Raw genomic sequence first — 18595 nt, forward strand, 5'->3', positions numbered from 1 at the left:
CGAGTCACCACTGAAGTGCTGCTGTCCAGTTTTCCTGCTACGCCTGTTCTGTGGTGACAGTTCAAGGTGGATATGGAAGAGCTCCCAGAGGCATAGAGAGAGATGTGCCATCAGTTACTGACTACTTGCCCCAATTTTCTGGTTCAACTTTTGAAAGAAAAAGATGTAATGGTACCATAAACTGAAACATAAAACAGGTTAGATTTGACATAAAAATATTGCCGTTGATGGCTGTGAACATTTCCTCACAGCATCAGTGTAGCTGAGATGAGATTTGTAGGTGTACTCACAAACATTGATTTACTTTTAATATTAACTGTTTATCCGAAGCATTTTTCCTTCTTGGCTGACAAACAAAAATTAATACTCACATAGATGGGGCTATAACTGTGGTGCAGTCTGTTAAGCCTCTGCTGGTTGTTACTTCAAAAGCAGCCTCTCTTTGCCTGTGCCTTGCTTGTTATGTTTAATGATGTAAATCTTCAACAACCCAGGCTTGAAATTGCAGGCATGTATGACTTCTTTTGTTTGGAGCTCACAATTCCAAAATATTGTTTGCATCTGCTCTTTAATTTCTATTGCTTCTGTCAGGACCCTAGTTCAAGACAGTGTTGTCTTGACTGGGAAGCTTTTGAATCACAAATGTTTATTAATTTTTACAAGTTAAAAAAGTTATTTATCTATCTGAGGTGCAGGTATCACAGTGTCGTAACCATTATACCAAACACCTACTCAAACCCTGCTTTTTTCTTTCTCAACATTTATGCATTTGATATAATAATTTAGATCTCATTATATATTTAACATTTGCATTAAATTTAGACTTTGTGTGTAAATTGCACACTCTCTCACACACAGAGGAGAGGAGAGGAGAGGAGAGGAGAGGAGAGGAGAAGAGAGGAGAGGATACAGTTCCACAGGCTCTGGGATTTACCCGCTCTCCTCCCTAAATTCCCTCCCCTCACTGATTTCCCCTATATTATTACAATTGTAGTCCTTCATAAACAGTCATAAGTTCATCATTCTGCTCTTTAATTATATCCTGACATTGTAGGTATGGACAATTGCAGAGTCTGGCATTCTATTGTCAAGATATATTTAATATTTTCATTACAAGTCCATCTTGGATTTGGAAGTAGAGACACATATAATTGCCTGAATTAAAGAAATTATTGTTCTGATTTCCTATTTCAAAGCCACTGCTAAATCATCCTCCACACCAATACCAGAAAAAAAATATTTCTTGAAGTAGAAATGCTGTATCTTGGTATTTCATTACAATTTTAAAATTTAGTTCAATATCCTCAGTTGGTATTAACATGGCTCTTTTAAGACCTGCTCATTATCTATTCTATTTGATTCCATGTGAGATCTTCTGTTTGTTGGTTCACTCCCCAAATGGCTCCAATGTCCAGGGCTATGCCAAGCTGATGTGAGGAGTCAGAAGTCAGGATTTTCATCCAGGTATCCTACAGGAGTACGGGGTCCAAACACTTAGGCTGTTCTTACTGCTTTTCCTAGACCATTTGCAGGGGGCTGGAGCAGTCAGGACTTGAACTGGTTCCCTCATGGCATATCAGCATTGCAGCCAGTGGCTTAACATGCTGTATCACAGTACTGTCCTCTTGATTATAACCTTAATTCATGGCACCAGAGTGAAAGATATATGTGATTGCCTTATATACTTGTCTTAAGTAATTCTGTGTTAGAAATGGTGTATTTGGGCCTGACCTACCAGCTGAAGTCCTTGCCTTGTACACATCAGGATCCCATATGGGTGCCGGTTCTAATCCTGGTGGCCCACTTCCCATCCAGCTCCCTGCTTGTGGCCTGGGAAAGCAATTGGGGATGGCCCAAAGCCTTGGGCCCCTGCATCCGTATGGGAGACCTGGAAGAGGCTGTGGGCTCCTGGCTTCGGATTGGCTCAGCTCCAGCTGTTGCAGCCACTTGCATAGTGAATCAGTGAACAGAAGATCTTTCTTTCTATCCACTTCTCTGTATATCTGACATTCTGACAAAAGTAAAATAAATCTTAAAAAATGGTGCATGTATTACATGAATGTTATCAATATGTTTATTGAATAATTTATTATGTAAGTTAATCCTCTCAATTTCTCTTCTTGGTTTTATAAGTTTGGAAAATAAAAAATTAGTTGTGTAAACTTTTACATGAAAACTTCTAGTTTGTGTCTCTCCTGATCTTTTGAACTTTACATGTGTGTTCATATGAATGATGAATTATTACTTTTTTTATAGCAGTGGAGAACAAAGTGTTTTTACCTGATGAGCTGGCATTACTCAGACTTTCAATTGTTTCTTAAGGAGTTTTAATTTGGTTTATTTGAAGAGCAGAATGAGAGCCATAGAGATATTTTCTATCCTCAGTTTCGTTCCCCAAGTGACTGCAATTGCTTGGTCTGGACCTGGCTGAAGTGAGGGGCCTTCAATTCCAGTTGAATGTCCCTGTTGGTGGTAGGAGCCCAAGCCTCTGAGCCATCTTGCACTGCCCTTCCTAGCTGGGAACTGGAGAGAAAAAGCAGCAGATGGATGCTCTGGCATTTCCCTGCTGCTTTATAACACTGGAAGCTTTGCTTTGCTTCCTCTTTTTAAATTGTCTATAATGATTTGTGTATTTGAAAGGCAGAATTACAGAGACAGAGGATGAGAGAGAAAAAAAAAATCTTTCATCTACTGGTCATAGAGGTTAGGGTTGGACTGGGCTGAAGCCAGGAGCCAGGAACTCCTTCCAGGTCTCCCATATGAGTGTTGGCGTCCAGTTATGCAGGACATTTCTCCCTTCTTTTCTCAAGTGCGTTACCAGTGAATTGGATCTGAAGTGCTACAATCTGGAGTTAAACTGGCACTCATTTGGGATGCCCGGGATATAGGCAGCAGCTTAATCACTGGTTCCAACTTCGGTTCTTAATGTGCAGATCTGTCACTCCCTTGATGCCTGCTTTTCTCCCAAGGCTTCTCCTTGGGCCTCCTATTTATGTGGTAAGCTCTAACTAGTTTTTCAGCGACTCTTTTTGCACTTTTACCTATTTGTATAATTTCAAAGACTATTTTCAGTTTTGGTATTTTTTAACATACTTAGAATTGATTATATATATACATGTACATATATATGTACATACATATTACATAAAATAGGTGAGCATATTAGTCGATACTATAAATTGTTCCTCATAATAGTTAATGAACAGCATACTTAGAGAACTTCATTGTTTGTGATCTCTAAAGAAATGGAAAGCCTGCTGAATTGTGCCTCTGTTTTATTTCTCATCAAGGGACTTTGCCAGCGGACCTTCCATCTCCACCAGAAACTTCAATTCCAGTAACTTTACCTCCACACAACTGCACAGACAATGAATTTGTCTGCATGTCTGATGGCCACTGTGTTAAAAACATTCAGAGATGTGATTTTAGAAATGACTGCCCTGACGAATCTGATGAATCATCCTGTGGTAGGTGAATCCCTAAAATAGATACGAAAATATAATCTTTGGGTAGCACAGCCTAATGTCATGATTATTTATTTTCTATTTAGCTTGGAACAATCTCCTATCCTAACAGCTGTTTCTGATTCTAATAAATATGTATTTTTAAGTAATGCCAACCCACATGTAAGTATATTTAGATGAATGTTCTGAATTCAGAACCATTGTTTTCATGCACTTGACTCTGCAAGTACTAGTACTAAGTCTTCTTTATGGATTTTCCTCTCTTGATTTCTTAAATTATCTAATGGGGGCCATTTGGGCAGGAAACTTCATCATTATTTAAAATTAATTAACTCATTAAAAGTGCCAAAATTTACCAAAATGCACACATATGAGTAACATGAAAACATAACTAATATGCAGATTTAATGCAAAAACCTGATGTAAGCCTGATGAGACCTTCATTCTGTTCTCTAATTGCAAGAACATTTTCGTTTTTCGGTATCTGCCGTTATGTGGCCTTTGGTAGATTAACTGAGCATACATTGCATTATTTAAAATTGAATTTTTCAGCATGTATTCTGAGAAGGAAAATTAACTTGAATTTGAATAGTTAATGCATCATATCAAAAGGAATTCATATTTGTATTGCTTTTCTTTCTCTCAATCTTTATTAAGTGTGCATGTGTGGGTGCTAATTCACTCCATATCTTAAGTCTATTGATTGTGAGATTCAGAATACACAGATTATAGACAACATAGTCAAACTCTTATGTATCATGTCAACATTGTAAAGAAATGCTAGAATTTAAGAGATACAGTAACATTCATAGTTATTATTTTAATAAAAATATTACTTGTATTTGCAAACATATGCAAATTAAATAAATACACCACCTCACCCACACAAACTCCAAATCATAAAGTCAAAGCTATCCTACTGTATGGATGGGATGAGATTAGTATTAGTTAGGGATGCCTTGCATCACAGAAGGAAAATGACTGTGGGATAAGTCGGAGTTTTCAAACTTCATGGAAGAACTGAAATCTTAAAATCATATGTGTGTGGTAGTATCTGTAAAGTTTATAATATTGATTCTTTATTGCGAAGATATTTATTCTCATATTTCAGTACTATACATGTATATTTTTTAAAGATTTATTTATTTTTATTACAAAGTCAGATATATAGAGAGGAGGAGAGGGAGGAGAGACAGAGAGGAAGATCTTCCATCCAATGATTCACTCCTCAAGTGAGTGTAAGGGCTGGTGTTGTGCCGATTCGGAGTCAGGAGCCAGGAACTTTCTCCAGATCTCCCACACGGGTGCAGGATCCCAAAGCATTGGGCTGTCCTCAACTGCTTTCCCAGGCCACAAGCAGGGAGCTGGATGGGAAGCAGGGATGCTGGGATTAGAACCAGTGCCCATTGGGATCCCGGCCCATTCAGGGTGAGGACTTTAGCTGCTAGGCCACACTTCTGGGCCCACTATAGATATATATTTTTAAATACATTTTTATTTTGAATTTTGAATTATGTGGTACAGTTTGTATAGACTGGTATTCCCCCTGCCTCAAACTCCCACCCCCGCCAGATTTTTCCCATTTTGTTACAATAGTGGAGTCCTTCATAAGGGATCATAATTCATTCAGTCTTTTATTTAAGTGTACCCTGTCGTTGTTGGTACAGACAATGTCAGACAGTCCTGCATCCCATTGTTTACACATATCCAACAGTTTCATTGGGAATCCATCTTTCATCTGGATATAGGGATGCATGTTCCATTATACCCCCATGTCTGTGTATGATAGACTGCAGTACTCCATCACTATACATTACCATAAATGAGAAACCATGAAACAAAGTATGAAACTGGTATGAGTTAGAACAGCCACAACAACAACATCAACAACACATTACAGCACCATGAAAAAAACGTGCCACTGAGTAACCAACACATGAGTGACAAAAAGGAAATACGGAAGTGTCTTGGGAAAAATGAAAGTATAATTTATGAGCCCATGATGAATTCAACTAGAGAAAAGGGATTACTTGGAATGAGCCAAACTGAAATAAAAGCATCAAAGCACATGGGATACAGCCAAAAAAGAAAGCAATCAAAAAACAGTATGGATTGAAATGTTGGCGTGATACTCTCCATGTTGGCTTCCTTATATAAGAGAGAATATATGATATTTGTTTTTTTTGTGATTGACTCATTTCACTGAACGTAATGGTCTGTAGTTGGGACCACCTGGTTGTAAATAGAATAATTTCACTCTTCTTAATAGCTGAATAATATTCCATGGAGTAGATGTGCCACAGTTTCTTTAACCACTCTTCTTTTGATGTACATCTGGATTGTTTCCATGTCTTTGCTATTGTAGATTGTGCTGCTGCAAATATAGGATTACAGATCCCCTTCTCACGTATGTTCCAGATTTCGCTTCAATTGGGTATATTCTTAGGAGTGGGATAGCTAGGTCATATGCCAGGTTTATTTGCAATTTTCTAAGCACTCACCATACTGATTTCCACAGTGATTGTACTAGCCTACACTCCCACCAACAGTGAAGTAGGGTGCCTTTCTCCCCACATCCATGCCAGCAGGTGTTGTTAGTTGAGTTCTGAATGTAGGCCATAAGAGAGATACAAATGAAAACCATGTTGAGGCACCTAACTCCAATGCTATAGATATTTAAACAGGATAGTCCTAGATTTTTTTGGAAACTTTTAATGATTACACATGTATTGAAATAATAGTAATTATATTGTTTGTTTTTTATGATTTTTTTTTTAAAATTTCTTTTAAAGGCCAAGTTACAGAGAGAGGGAGAGACAGACAGAGAGATTATTTATCCAATGGTCCACTCCCGTCCACTCCCCCATTGGCCACAATGGCTAGAGCTGATACAGGCAGAACCCAGGAGCTGGGAGCTTCATATCTGTAGGCGCCCCCAGCGTTTGGGCCATCTTCCACTGTTCTCCTGGCATATTAACAGGAGTGATAACAGATTTGCTTTGGTGCCCATGTGGGATATCAGCATTTCAGACAGCAGTGTAGTCCTCTGTGCCACAATGTCAGTCTCTGACGTAATAGTTTTAACAATACATAATACATAAATACACAAAGTTTGATTATAATAAAAATAAATCAAGAATAAAAAAGAGCTGGTGCAGATAGACGTTTTTGTTTATTGATATTTTCTTTGTTCTATTTTGACCAAGTTACAGAAGTTTGCAACTTTGAAAATGGAAGCCTGTGTAATTGGTATCAGCCAATTCCAGCGGATTTACTTCAGGATTCAAATACATTCAGATGGGGGCCTGGTAACGGAAACAGCATTCACCAAGGGGAAGAAAACCACAGGCCACTAGTTGATCATACAAAGTAAGTGGCCCTGGGTTTTGAACCTGACTTCCAGGAAATGTTTACCAAGTGGTTGCCAAACTCCTGCCCATCTTACACATTAAACCAAGCCAGTGCTATCATAGACGTGAATGTTTCAAAACAAAAGGGCTATGTGTATTCTTTCATTTGAAATTCTGTACATATGCATAGATGTCAACTGTACAAGGGAGACTAGCATACCAGTATGTAAAGATACTATGAAGTATGTACCTCTCCTCCTGAATGAAAATAGGACTTCCAATAAAACTTATAAATACACTTTTACATTACAATACCAGGCTTTCTATCTTTGCCTATACTTATCATGCCATAATGCATTTAAGTATAAAAAAGTTAACACCATATCATGAAAAACAAAATAAAAAAATAAATAACATGAAATGGGAAAAAAGGCAAAGCTTGCTCTCATAAATATTATTCATGAAACTATAGGAAAGCAGAAACAAAAATAATTTTTAATGTATCACTCTTTTTTAGAACACTTAATACCTTTTTATGATTATTAATTCACTGCACTCTTTTTCTCAATTTTCCTTCAGCTCATTATTTTTCCTTCTTCCTTCATTTTTCTTCCTGTCATTCCACTTTCCGTCTTTCTTATTCCTTTGTGTGCTGATTATTCACATGTGAAAGCAACTAATTGCAGATTATCTCCCCAGGAATATGAACACACTTTTCATCTTCAATAAGTCATACCAATAATTACTTATTATAATGTGATTTACCATTCAGTATAAGGTCATCCAGTAATTTTAAATCTGTTCCCAATGGTAGACTTTACAGTTAATATTGGTGTATCCCCATTTTATGAAGTAATGTGATGTAGCATTCTAGGAATTGAAGATAAGTTTAAAAAGTCCTCAGAAATGAATAAAAATGAAACCAAACATACTAAATCTTATATGATATGGTTGAAATAGCACTGAAAGAACATTGTTTTCCACTATAAAATTTGATGATTTATTTGAAATTTTAAAATTAATATATAAAGGAAAAATTCCATGTGTTTTAAAAAGATAATGTACTTCCCATAATGCAAGGAAATTTTATAGCATGAAGTGCCTACATCAAACAAAAATTAAAAAAAAAGAAAAAAGGGAAGTTTTCAAATAAATAACATAGCAGTGTATTTCAGGTACCTGAAAAAACAAAAGGACTCAAACCCCAGGTAGTAGAAGGAAAGAAGCAATAAAACAGAAGAAAGTAAGTAGAAAGAACAAAAGGGTAATGAAATGAATTGTTCTTTATGGGCTCATGAACCCAAATTAACCTAGTAGGTGGGCCCCAGTGCCTGGGACAGGAGACCCAAGCCCTGCCCTATTCCCCACCGTTGGGGCTCATAATTCTGGAACTTAGCTCGCACGTAGGCCCCAAGACCCAGGCCAGGTGACCTGAGCCTGGCCGAATCCCCTGCCTCTGTGACTCACGAACCAAGCACCCACCCAGTTGGTGGGCCCTAGGACCTGGGCCTGGCAACCCAAGCCTCATCAGATCCCCCACCCCTGGGGTTCATGAAACCAACACCCACCTAAAAAGGCAGGTCCCAGGATGTGGGCCAAGCAACTCACATTCCACCATTCATGGGGCTCAGGAACCCATTCCTCACCACATAGGTGAGCCTCATCAGATTTTTTTTATACTATTAACTACTTATATGTGGAAATATTGCATTGGTATATGGATTTTTACTAAAAAGAAGAGCCCTTAAAATCTTCAATTATAATAAACATATGACTGAAGTTACTGTCAAAATTGTATTTGTTCTCTTTGTGAAGATATTTGTGAGATGTTAGCTTGTAATGTGTTATGAGATGATAATGTAATTTTGTAAAACCAATGGCTTGGTGTTGTGTTTTCTTAAGGCTCTGAATTATATTACTGTCTATGCTTTCTGTCTTGACATTGGCTCATGGAAAACTTCAAACCAAATTTTAAATCCAGTTTCAGTAATCTGTGAAACTTCTAAAAGACATTTTGTGATCTAGTTTCATTTTTATCCTATTTAATATCTCAATACTTGTTTTAAATTGATCTTTTCTGTCTTCCTAAATTGAATTTATGGCAATTCATGCATTTGAACTGAATCCGTACAGTAGATCCAACAGGTCAAACCAATTAATTTAATAACAGCAGTACTGGCTAGTGTGGAAGGTAGCCAGTTGTTACAACTAATTGGCTGATTGATGGAACAAGCTGTAGCCAGTTAAGTTGTTTTCTGTGTCTTGCTTATGTTTTCCCATTAAGTGTTGCTTAATGCTGTTGGTTGGAATTCTTAGTTCTTTCCCTGGTTTGTGGACCTACCTAGTTTGTGAATCATTTTGTTTTTCATTGCTCAAGTAAACTTGTTATGGGTTTTGTAAGATATATGCCCCCTCCAAATTCCTGGAGCTATTTAAGCTCTGTAATATTTGGTGGATTAAAAGTGGCAACCTGATCTAATTGTTGGCCGTTAGGAGCTTATTAAGTCACAGGGGGTGTGGCCTCAGAGGTTGGTTCTCTCCAGAGGGTTGATAAGGTTGAACTCACATTCAGCCTCCTTGCTTGCTGGCTCCCGGGTGTGATATTTCCTCTGAACTTCTGTGAGTTTCTACCAGATACTGACAATGGGACTGCTGCAGCCTCAACTGTGACCTTGCAATTGGAAGCTGAAAAAACCTTCTCCTTCCTAACTTCTTTCAGCTATGTTGAGGCAATAAAAAGTGAATTAGAAGGAAACGCCACTGAATTTAGTTGGTCTTAGAAACAGTATGGCATAGACAATGGGATTTAAAGCAAGATTCAGGTCTCCGAGTAAAATGAGTAAAATGGTTAATGGGTGAAGAAAATGCCTTTAGTAATGGTTGTTGAAGAAAAATGAGTCTTCAGAGAACTAGATGGTTTGTAACAGGTTGCCTGTGTGGTATACTTCTCTCCTGTGATGAAGTAATCTCCAGAGAATTGGTGGTGAGTGCTTTTTGGAAGTTCTGTTTTTAATAAATTAGAAGAGAGCTTAAGCCTGCCATTTTGTTATTTTTCAAATGTGTGGACTTAATCAATATATTTCAGTAATTTATTTTTGGGTGATACTTCCTAAACTCCTTTAAATATCTAACTTTTCCCTCAGAAATGTAAGCCCCATTAAGAGTGAATGCACAGTGTGAGTATTAATCTGCGTGAAAGTTGATAATCTTGTTACAGCTTCAGCAATTTTCTGTGGTTTGAAATCTTGGGAGACACATTCTGGATGATTCAAGGGTAGAAATTTATAAAATGCCATTCACTACCAAGTAAGTTAAAAGGCTGTAACTTGTTCTTAAACCATTTTATCGTAACTTTGCTGTGTTCATGGAAAATGTGAAGAAATAGTTCATGTTATTCAAACTTGTTTTAGATTTCCTGAATAATTTTGAATTAATTAGAATTATTTGATAAGTTAAACTGCATGGAGAGTATGTTCACATAAGTGGTAACATAACTTTGAATTGTAATGTCTTTAAAAAACACGTGTATTTGAGATTTAAGACTATATAGGGGAAAGGAAGAGGTGGAAAGAAGTACGGAGAGGGGGTTTGGTGGTCAGAAAGAAACCTTCAATCTATTTGCTCACTCTGCAAGTGGCTACCACACCTGTGGCAAGACCAGACCTAAGTCAGGAGCCAGGAACTCCATCTAAGTCTCACACATTGGTGTCATGAACTCAAGTAAGTGAGCCATCCTGTGCTGTTTCCTAGGCGCATAATCAGAGAGCCACATCAGAAGCAGGCTAACTTGGACTCCACTGGATAGTCTTGTAAGGAATGCAGGTATCCTAAGCTGCAGGGAAAAATCACTGTGCCACAGTACCCATTATTTTGAGATATTTCTTTGAATGTGATATTAATATTGTATGATGTTGTGGGCTAAGGAGTTGACTAGCTCTCGTTAAGCCGAGAACTATAGGGAGTGGGCTTTGGGCTAGAAGCACCTGGTCTAATTGGACTCAGCTGTATCTAATATGCACTGATGAGGGTGTGGAGAAAAGAGTAAACGAGTAGGTGAAAGGTCAAGAGAGGAGGCAATAAAGGGAGGCCTTGAGAGAGACTTAGCAGAGACTGCCACCATCACTGGTCTCCTGTCGGTGCCTCATCCCCAGATCCTTGCCGTGTCCACGTTACTGGCTCTGCTGGCCGGTACAGTATGAAACTCATAGAAATCGATAGTTCTGGGGGAGAGTTTGGTCCAGAAGTTAAGATGTTATTTGGGAGTTGCATATCTCATAGTGTTAGCGTTCAAGTGCTGGTTCTGTTTTAGCTTCAAGCTTTTGGCTGATATGCTCCCTGGAAGGCAGCAATTAGTGGCTGAGGTGTCTGTGCTTGCCATCCCATGGTGTGGCCTAGTGGTTTTTGGTAACTTTGAAATCATATTTGATGAACTAAAATTTATTACTGAGATGTGGAATGTGAATGAACTGCTTAAGTTTGCCTAAGTTATTCTGCATAGGATGGCATGTTTAATGGACAGTAATATTCACTTAAATTGGACTAACAAAAGTGATACTTGAAAGAAAGTGAATTCAGGGTTCAGCGTGGATTCATAAAGAGTCTTCATGGTCACCAGGTTTTTCTCAAATATGTACAGCCTTCCATTGCCAAGGGATCTGCCCTGCTACTTATCATGGAATGGACAGTGTAATGTAGATTGTAGGGGAATCTTGCTAGGGTGGTGGTTACATATTGTCACCACTCATGTTATAGTAAGCCTTCAGACCCTGAAACCTTGAGCTTGGGTATCATGTCTTAATGGAACCCCTCTGGGCTGCTGGAGCTACAACGCCCCTCAGAAACTTGAGGTAAATCTTGTAGAGAACATAGTCCCCAGATGTAGATATCTCCCCAGCATGATCGAACTGAATTACCATGACCAGACTTTGAACATCTTCTAATTTTTTTTTTATTTCTCCTTGCTTGACTAAACAGAACTCTATTAGCCATTGAACATCTAGATACTTTCTTACTTCTATTTTAGTTTAACTTGGTTCATGTAGCACTAGGTGACTTACTAAATAGGGAGAAATTTGGAGTTAATAATCATTTTGTTACTTCTGCATAGATAGAGTATTAGAATCTATTACTAGAAATTAAAAATACCTCACTAACATGAGTGAAATCTTATTTGGCTCACTCCTTGATCTATTTATTTCTTTATTTTCATTGGCTTGGTTCATAGTGACCTTTCTAAGGGGCGTACAACTAAATCTTTCTGTTCTCTTTCCCTCTCTCTTAAAGATTTATTTATTTTTACTGGGAAGGCAGATTTACAGGAGAAGGAGAGACAGAGAGAAAGATCCTCCATCTACTGGTTCACTCCCCAAATGGCCGCAATGGCCAGAGTGGAGCTCAAGTGAAGCCTGGAACCAGGAGCTTATTCCAGGTCTCCCAAGCAAGGTGCAGAGTCCCAAAGTTTTGGGCCATCCTTGACTGCTTCCCAGGCCACAAACAGAACTAGATGGGAAGTGGAGCAGCCAGTACAGGAACTGGTGCCTATATATCCTTACAAGGATCCTGGTGCTTGCAAGTTGAGGATGTAACCATTAGCCCTTGTGTTCTGTTAATGGCACAACAGGGGAGCCGTCACTATGACTATGCTCGCTCCAAGTCCTGTCCAGCCTTTAACTGTAATGTAAGTGTTTAGAAATGTTATCTCAAATTTAAATATGAAAGGACGAAGGGAGGCATCTTTATGCTTTGAATTGTATCTAGGAACTACATTGAAATTTGTTCTGTTTGCATTAATACTACATAAGCATGAGAATTGATAAAACTTGTGTTGTAATAATTATAATGCATTTGCTGAGAACCTGAGAATCTAAATGTAGTAAAGGGTTCCTTTTTTTTTTTTTTTTAAAAAGAAAGTCTGTATCCAGCTATTTGCTAAATCCTAAGTGGCCTTTCTTCAGCTTGAATAAAAATGCAAAGACATGTATGGTCATGAATTTACCGTGTACTCACAATGGAGTATGAAGAATAGAATAGAAACCCTTGACAATGGCAACTAAGGGTACCATTTATGCTGTGAATTCTAGTTAAATTTGTGAGAGGTAGTGGATTTGTTCTGAGCACCTGCATTGGGCCCATCAGACCAACCTACTGGAAACAGTGATTTAGCTTTGAGTGGTTTCAGAAAGATCTGTAGCTTGTCAGCTGATTAGGCTGGAAATAAATACTTGGTTAAGCTGTAGCTAATTAACTGGTTGATTGAATTGGTTGTAGTCAATTAAGTTGTGTTCTATGCCTCATTTCTGTTTTCCTCTAAATGTTGTCAGGTTACAATATTGCTTGACATTCTCACAATTTGTTCTGGTTCTGGAACCTGCCTATCTCATTCTGCGAAAGCAAATTCATTGACTTAACCTATTTTCCTTTCATTAGCTCATGAGGAGCTTAAAAGTTAGTAAACAGCTTGCATTTTAATTTCAATTTCACGTGAACTTTCTGAATTATTTGTCAAACACCTGCAAAATAGCATTAAATCTTTTGGCGCAAAGTTGGAGGGTTTACTCAGTTTGCATATTACACATATTGTATGAACTCGGAGGACTTCTCTATATAATTCTATGCATGTTTTAGTTTGATAATCTGCCAAATTGTATGTACTTTTATAGAGTTAATTCTTGAACAGTGCAAGGTTTAAGGAAGTGCAGGCACTGTCATCTTATGAGAAGTATATTGGTCTATGAAATTTTCCATGCTGCTTTCATTTTTTATGTATTACATCCACTTTCTTATTCAGAATAAGATAGTTTTTTAGATTATACTATCAATAAAAAAGGAATATAGCTTTCCTTAGGTAACTAAAAATATTAGTGACCTGATGAAACAGTTAGTGCAGCTCCTAGAATAAGGTTTGGTGTCAGATTCTAGATGTTAACCATATTTGCTCTTCAAATTATTTTCCATGTAACTAGCCATATTTTGTAATATTGTGGCTTCATACAGCCACTGAAATGTATCTATTGCAACAGTATTCTGTAAGAAATGTTACTTTTGAGGTTTGTTAAAATGCAAATTAGTGAGTTTATGCCAAACCAGTTATGACAAATACTTTCTGGAAGTAACAAGAGGAGTGTTATGGTATAGTGCGTAAAGCCACCACCTGTGAGGCTGGCATGACATACAGGTGAAGGTGTGTGTTCAGTTTGTTCCACTTCGAATCTGATTCCCTTTAGTGATCTGAGAAGTGCAGTGGAAGACAACCTAAATACTTAGGGCTCTGTCACTCATGCTGGGATAGCCAAAAGAAGCTTTTGAATACTTGTCCTGATCTCAGCCATTGTGGCCATCTGGGGAGTATACCAGCAGATGGAATGTCTCTGTGTCTTAAGCTCTCTCTCTCAGTAACCGATTTTCAAACACATGAATCTTAATTATTAGAAGATAAAAACAATTTGAAATTCATATAAGGTAAGCAAGTCATTCAAAGTAGAACATAAAGATTATTACTCTGGTACAAAAGGGGAAAGCATCTTGATTCTGAGCATTGGAATCTAATGGTCTCACTAATTTACATTTCCAGTACCAGTGGGTTAGTGTATCTTTTCTGAAAGTTGCATGCCAGCCATTCTAACTTGGGTGAGGTGGAACTGTGAAACCACATTGTGGTTTCCATTTACATTTTCCTAATGGCTAGTGATCTCATCACATTTTCATGCCTGTTGACTATTTGAATTTCATGCTTTGAAAAATTCCTGTTTATACCCATTGTCTATTTCCAAATTAGGCTGTTTTGTTGTTGACTTTCTTGAGTTCTTTACAGTTTATGGGTATTAGTCCTCTATCATTTATGCAATTTGCCATTATTTATCTCTTTTAATACTTTCTGTGTTAAAGTATAATGGTTACACATGCTCATTTTAGTTTTCCCTTGGCATAGAATATATTTTCCCATTTTTCACTGTTACTCTGCATATCTTTCTTGGTGGAATATGTTTCTTGTAGGCAGCAAATCAATGCATCTTGTTTTTGAATCCATTCATCAAGTCCGTATCTTCTTTGGAGAGTTTAAACCATTTGCATTCAGAGTTATTGTTGAAAGATAATGATTTAGTCCAACCATTTCCCACAAATATTGTCACTGTTTGCTTTAGGGTTTTCTTTGAATCTTCACTAGTACAGTTCCTACTGTCACATTCTTTCATTATGGTGATTTTCATTTTCTATTTCTGTGTATAGCACATTCTTAAGCACCATTGTAGGATTGGCAGGTGGTGGCAATTAATCTTTTCAGTTTCTGTTTGGGAAAGTCTGTATTTCACCTTCATGCTTCAGTGTAAGCTTTGTTGTGTATACGGTTCTGGGTTGGTAGTTTCTCTCTTTAGGAACTGTACTGTGTCTCTCCTAGCCTGTGGAGTTTTCCAAAGATTTTTCCAAAGATCTTGTTACGTAGCTCAGACATCCTTCTACCTTGCCAAGCTTTTTCCCTGCATTTTTAAAATTTGGCATATAACATCCTTCATTTCTAACATTTTGATTTGATTTCTCTTCAAAATCTCAATATTGTGGGAAAATTTCTTGCCCATGTTATGTGTAAATTTTCTTTGCTTCTTTTTTTTTTCATCAAGCTCTTCAGCTCTCATTCTAATATTGAAATGTTATTGTATTCCTTTGGAAATGTCATACTGTCTTTCTTGATCATGTTTCTGTTTTTGGGCATTTCTGAAGCACTTGTAGTTTTTCTTCTCTGGTGGTTTTTATCTTTGAACTGTTATGCCTCTGTGGGTTAATGGAGTGACTGCTCCTCAGTGGAAATTGCAAGGCATGTGCTAGGTGTGGGCCTCATACTCTTGTCTGTGCTCAAGTGTTAGTTGAGTATCCAAGGTGAAATCCAGGTTGGCTGTGGAGAAAGGCAGAGTTGCATAGGGAGAGGGAAAGGGCGAGAGAGACCATCAGAATTAGTGTTCCATCTGTTTACTTCCTAAGTGGCTGCAACAAGTGGTACTGGGCCAATGCGAAGCCAGCTCCAGAGCTTCTTTCAGGTCTCCCAAATGGATGCAAGTTCCCAGGGATTTGCTGCTTTCTATGGAACATTAGTGGGAAGGTAGAAAAGAAGTAGAGCATCTGGGACTAGAACTCATGTTCATATGGGATGCTGGTACTGCCTAACCTATGCCATAGCACCAGCTCCTAGAGCAGGCTTAAGAAGTGGATTTGGGAACATAAATATAATTTACATTTAAAAAAGGCCATTCCATGTGTTGAAAAGAATAAACAATCAGCGGAAGTGGGAAGATTGATTAAGGAATTTACTCTCCTATGTAAGAAGAGGCAAAAGTTTGACTTAGTGTGGTAGGTGGCACTGAATTGAGAAGGGATGAAAAATTCTAACCTATAGCTCAAAACTATTATCAAATTTCATAGAGAATATATAAATACATTGCGTCAACTTTGCTAAAATTCTAAATTTAATCATGACCAATGCTTAAAGAGGCATATTAAAGAAATTATAAAGATGAGGCGATATGTATATTTTTTTCTCATTGTTGTCATTTTTATTTTTGTGTGCTTGAATGTGTAAGTGCGTTTATCTTTTTTATGGGCATCCTTGGAATACTGGCTGTTAAGCATACAAGGAACAAATTTGGAAGTGATTTTTCACAGACATAATTCAAACAAATCCCTAAAGTAATCATGCCCCTTAAAAGCTACATAGGCTCACACCCGAGCTGATTTACAGTCGTTGGAAGATCTTGCCTTTCAATATTACTTACTGATATGGCATGAAATATAACTGATATTTATTTAATACTTAATATAAAATATAAAATAGACTAGGAAAGCTAGAAAGGTGCAACACATTAAGGAAGCAAGATACTAGAATGTCCAAACTGTGAGAATGGTTCTTCATTAACAACTTTGAGAAGGATCATGTAAGTTGGCATGTCTTTAATGTTTTATAATATTTTGAGGTACCAAATTAAAGTATAGTTTATTTTTTCTGGAAAGAATACATTGATGTATGCTTTCTATTTTTGTTCCAATTTGGGCCTACGAAAGATACATTTAAGTTTGTGTCCAAGTTTTCTCAGCTATGAAGTGTAGCTGAAATGCATTGATACTGGATAATAAATTTGAACTGTGGCATTTCACATTTCTTAGTTGAACTCAGGTTTTTGGTTTGTTTTTCTTAATATGCCTACATGATTCAATACTCCAGGGCCTTGTTTTACTCATTTTATAATAGATTAAGAAGCTGAACAGGGTTTTTCTGCAATAGATCTGTATTTTTTTTAAAGATTTACTTATTTTTATTGCCAAGTCAGATATACAGAAAAGAGGAGAGATGGAGAGGAAGATATTCCGTCCAATTATTCAATCCCCAAGTGATTATAATGGTCAGTGCTGCTCCAACCTGAAGCCAGGATCCAGGTGTCTCTTTCAGGTCTCACATTTGAGTGCAGGGTCCCATGGCTTTGGGCCATCCTCTATGGCTTTTCCAGACCACAAGCAGGGAGCTGGATGGGAAGCGGGGCTTCTGGGATTAGAACCAGTGCCCATATGGGATCCCGGTACTTGCAAGGTGAGGACTTTGGCTGATAGGTCACCGTGCTAGGTCCACAATATAACTGTTTTAAAAAGTTGTTAGATTTCATTAATACATTCTTGACCATTATTTGTATACATAATGACTATTCATATCATAAGCACAGTTAAAAATTAATACTTAAGGACTGGTGGAGTGGCATAACAGACCTGTTGTGCTGGCATCAGTTTAGGTACTGGTCTGTGTCCCAACTGCTTTACTTCTGGTCCAACTCCCTGCTTGTGACCTCAGAAAGCAGCAGAGGATGACTCAAGTATTTGGATCTTTGAACCCATGTTGGAGACCCAGAAGATGACCCTGGCTCCTGGCTTCAGATTAGTTCAGCTCCTACCAGAGAGTGAACCAACAGATGGAATCTCTTTCTCTCTGTCTGCCTTTCAAATAAGAGTAAATAAATGTTAAAAAGTTAATATTGAATTATGGTTGATGAATGTTACAGACTACATTATGCTATTAAATATACTTATTCCAAAAATTATTGGAGCAGTAAGATTTGGTCTGTTATAAGCTATTTCATGATTTTCTTCTTTGGTGAACACTGTGCAGGAATAGTACCGATGGCTGGTACCTGTTTGCTGACAGCTCAAATGGGAAGTTTGGTGCCTTGGCTGACATCCTAACTCCTGTCATTTCACTCACCGGACCAAAATGTACCTTGGTGTTCTGGACTCACATGAATGGCGCCACAGTTGGTTCTCTGCAGGTACTGTTTGAACAATGAAATTTCCTAGCATTTCTCCATAAACATGTATCCTGCATAATTTAGTACGTGTTAATTAATCATGTTAATTTATTATTTTACAAGTGCCATATTATTGAGGGAAAGGTTTAGGAATGTACATGAATGGGTGTTTTTATTCTTACTTTTATTCCGAGTTCACAGCTTCTGTGTAATGATATTTTATACTTAGAGATTGTTACATAGTTGTTAGTATCAGTGTCTGGTGTATAACACAACCCAGTGTATGTACATTTTGGTGATACATGGTTTTGTATTTGTGGGGAGCAGCTGACCCCACATGTATAAGGGGCCACTGCAAGATGGCACCTGGATGAGGGCCAGGATGCGGGATTTGTCTCGCCAGCAGGTAAACAGGAAGTCACAGGGATAGGTTAGCGATTCTACTGGCCTATCAGGTAGTGCCTAGTGGACCCACGGGGAGAAGTGATTGGTGGAGAAATATATA

The 18595-nt window shown here is 37.8% G+C and overlaps 1 protein-coding gene across 1 annotated transcript in view; it reads left to right on the forward strand.

Annotated features, from left to right (window-relative positions):
• MALRD1 (MAM and LDL receptor class A domain containing 1) overlaps positions 1-18595 on the forward strand; it is a 143888-nt gene that overhangs the window by 43482 nt on the left and 81811 nt on the right. Inside the window, exons 16-18 of the mRNA XM_040968290.1 lie at positions 3291-3467; positions 6671-6833; positions 17955-18111. Coding sequence (XP_040824224.1) covers positions 3291-3467; positions 6671-6833; positions 17955-18111 — 497 coding nt within the window. The remainder of the gene's footprint in view (positions 1-3290; positions 3468-6670; positions 6834-17954; positions 18112-18595) is intronic.

This window comes from Ochotona curzoniae, unplaced genomic scaffold, assembly GCF_017591425.1.
Source record: "Ochotona curzoniae isolate NIBS_2020 unplaced genomic scaffold, NIBS_Ocur_1.0 scaffold_4683, whole genome shotgun sequence".
Classification (NCBI taxonomy): Eukaryota; Metazoa; Chordata; class Mammalia; order Lagomorpha; family Ochotonidae; genus Ochotona; species Ochotona curzoniae.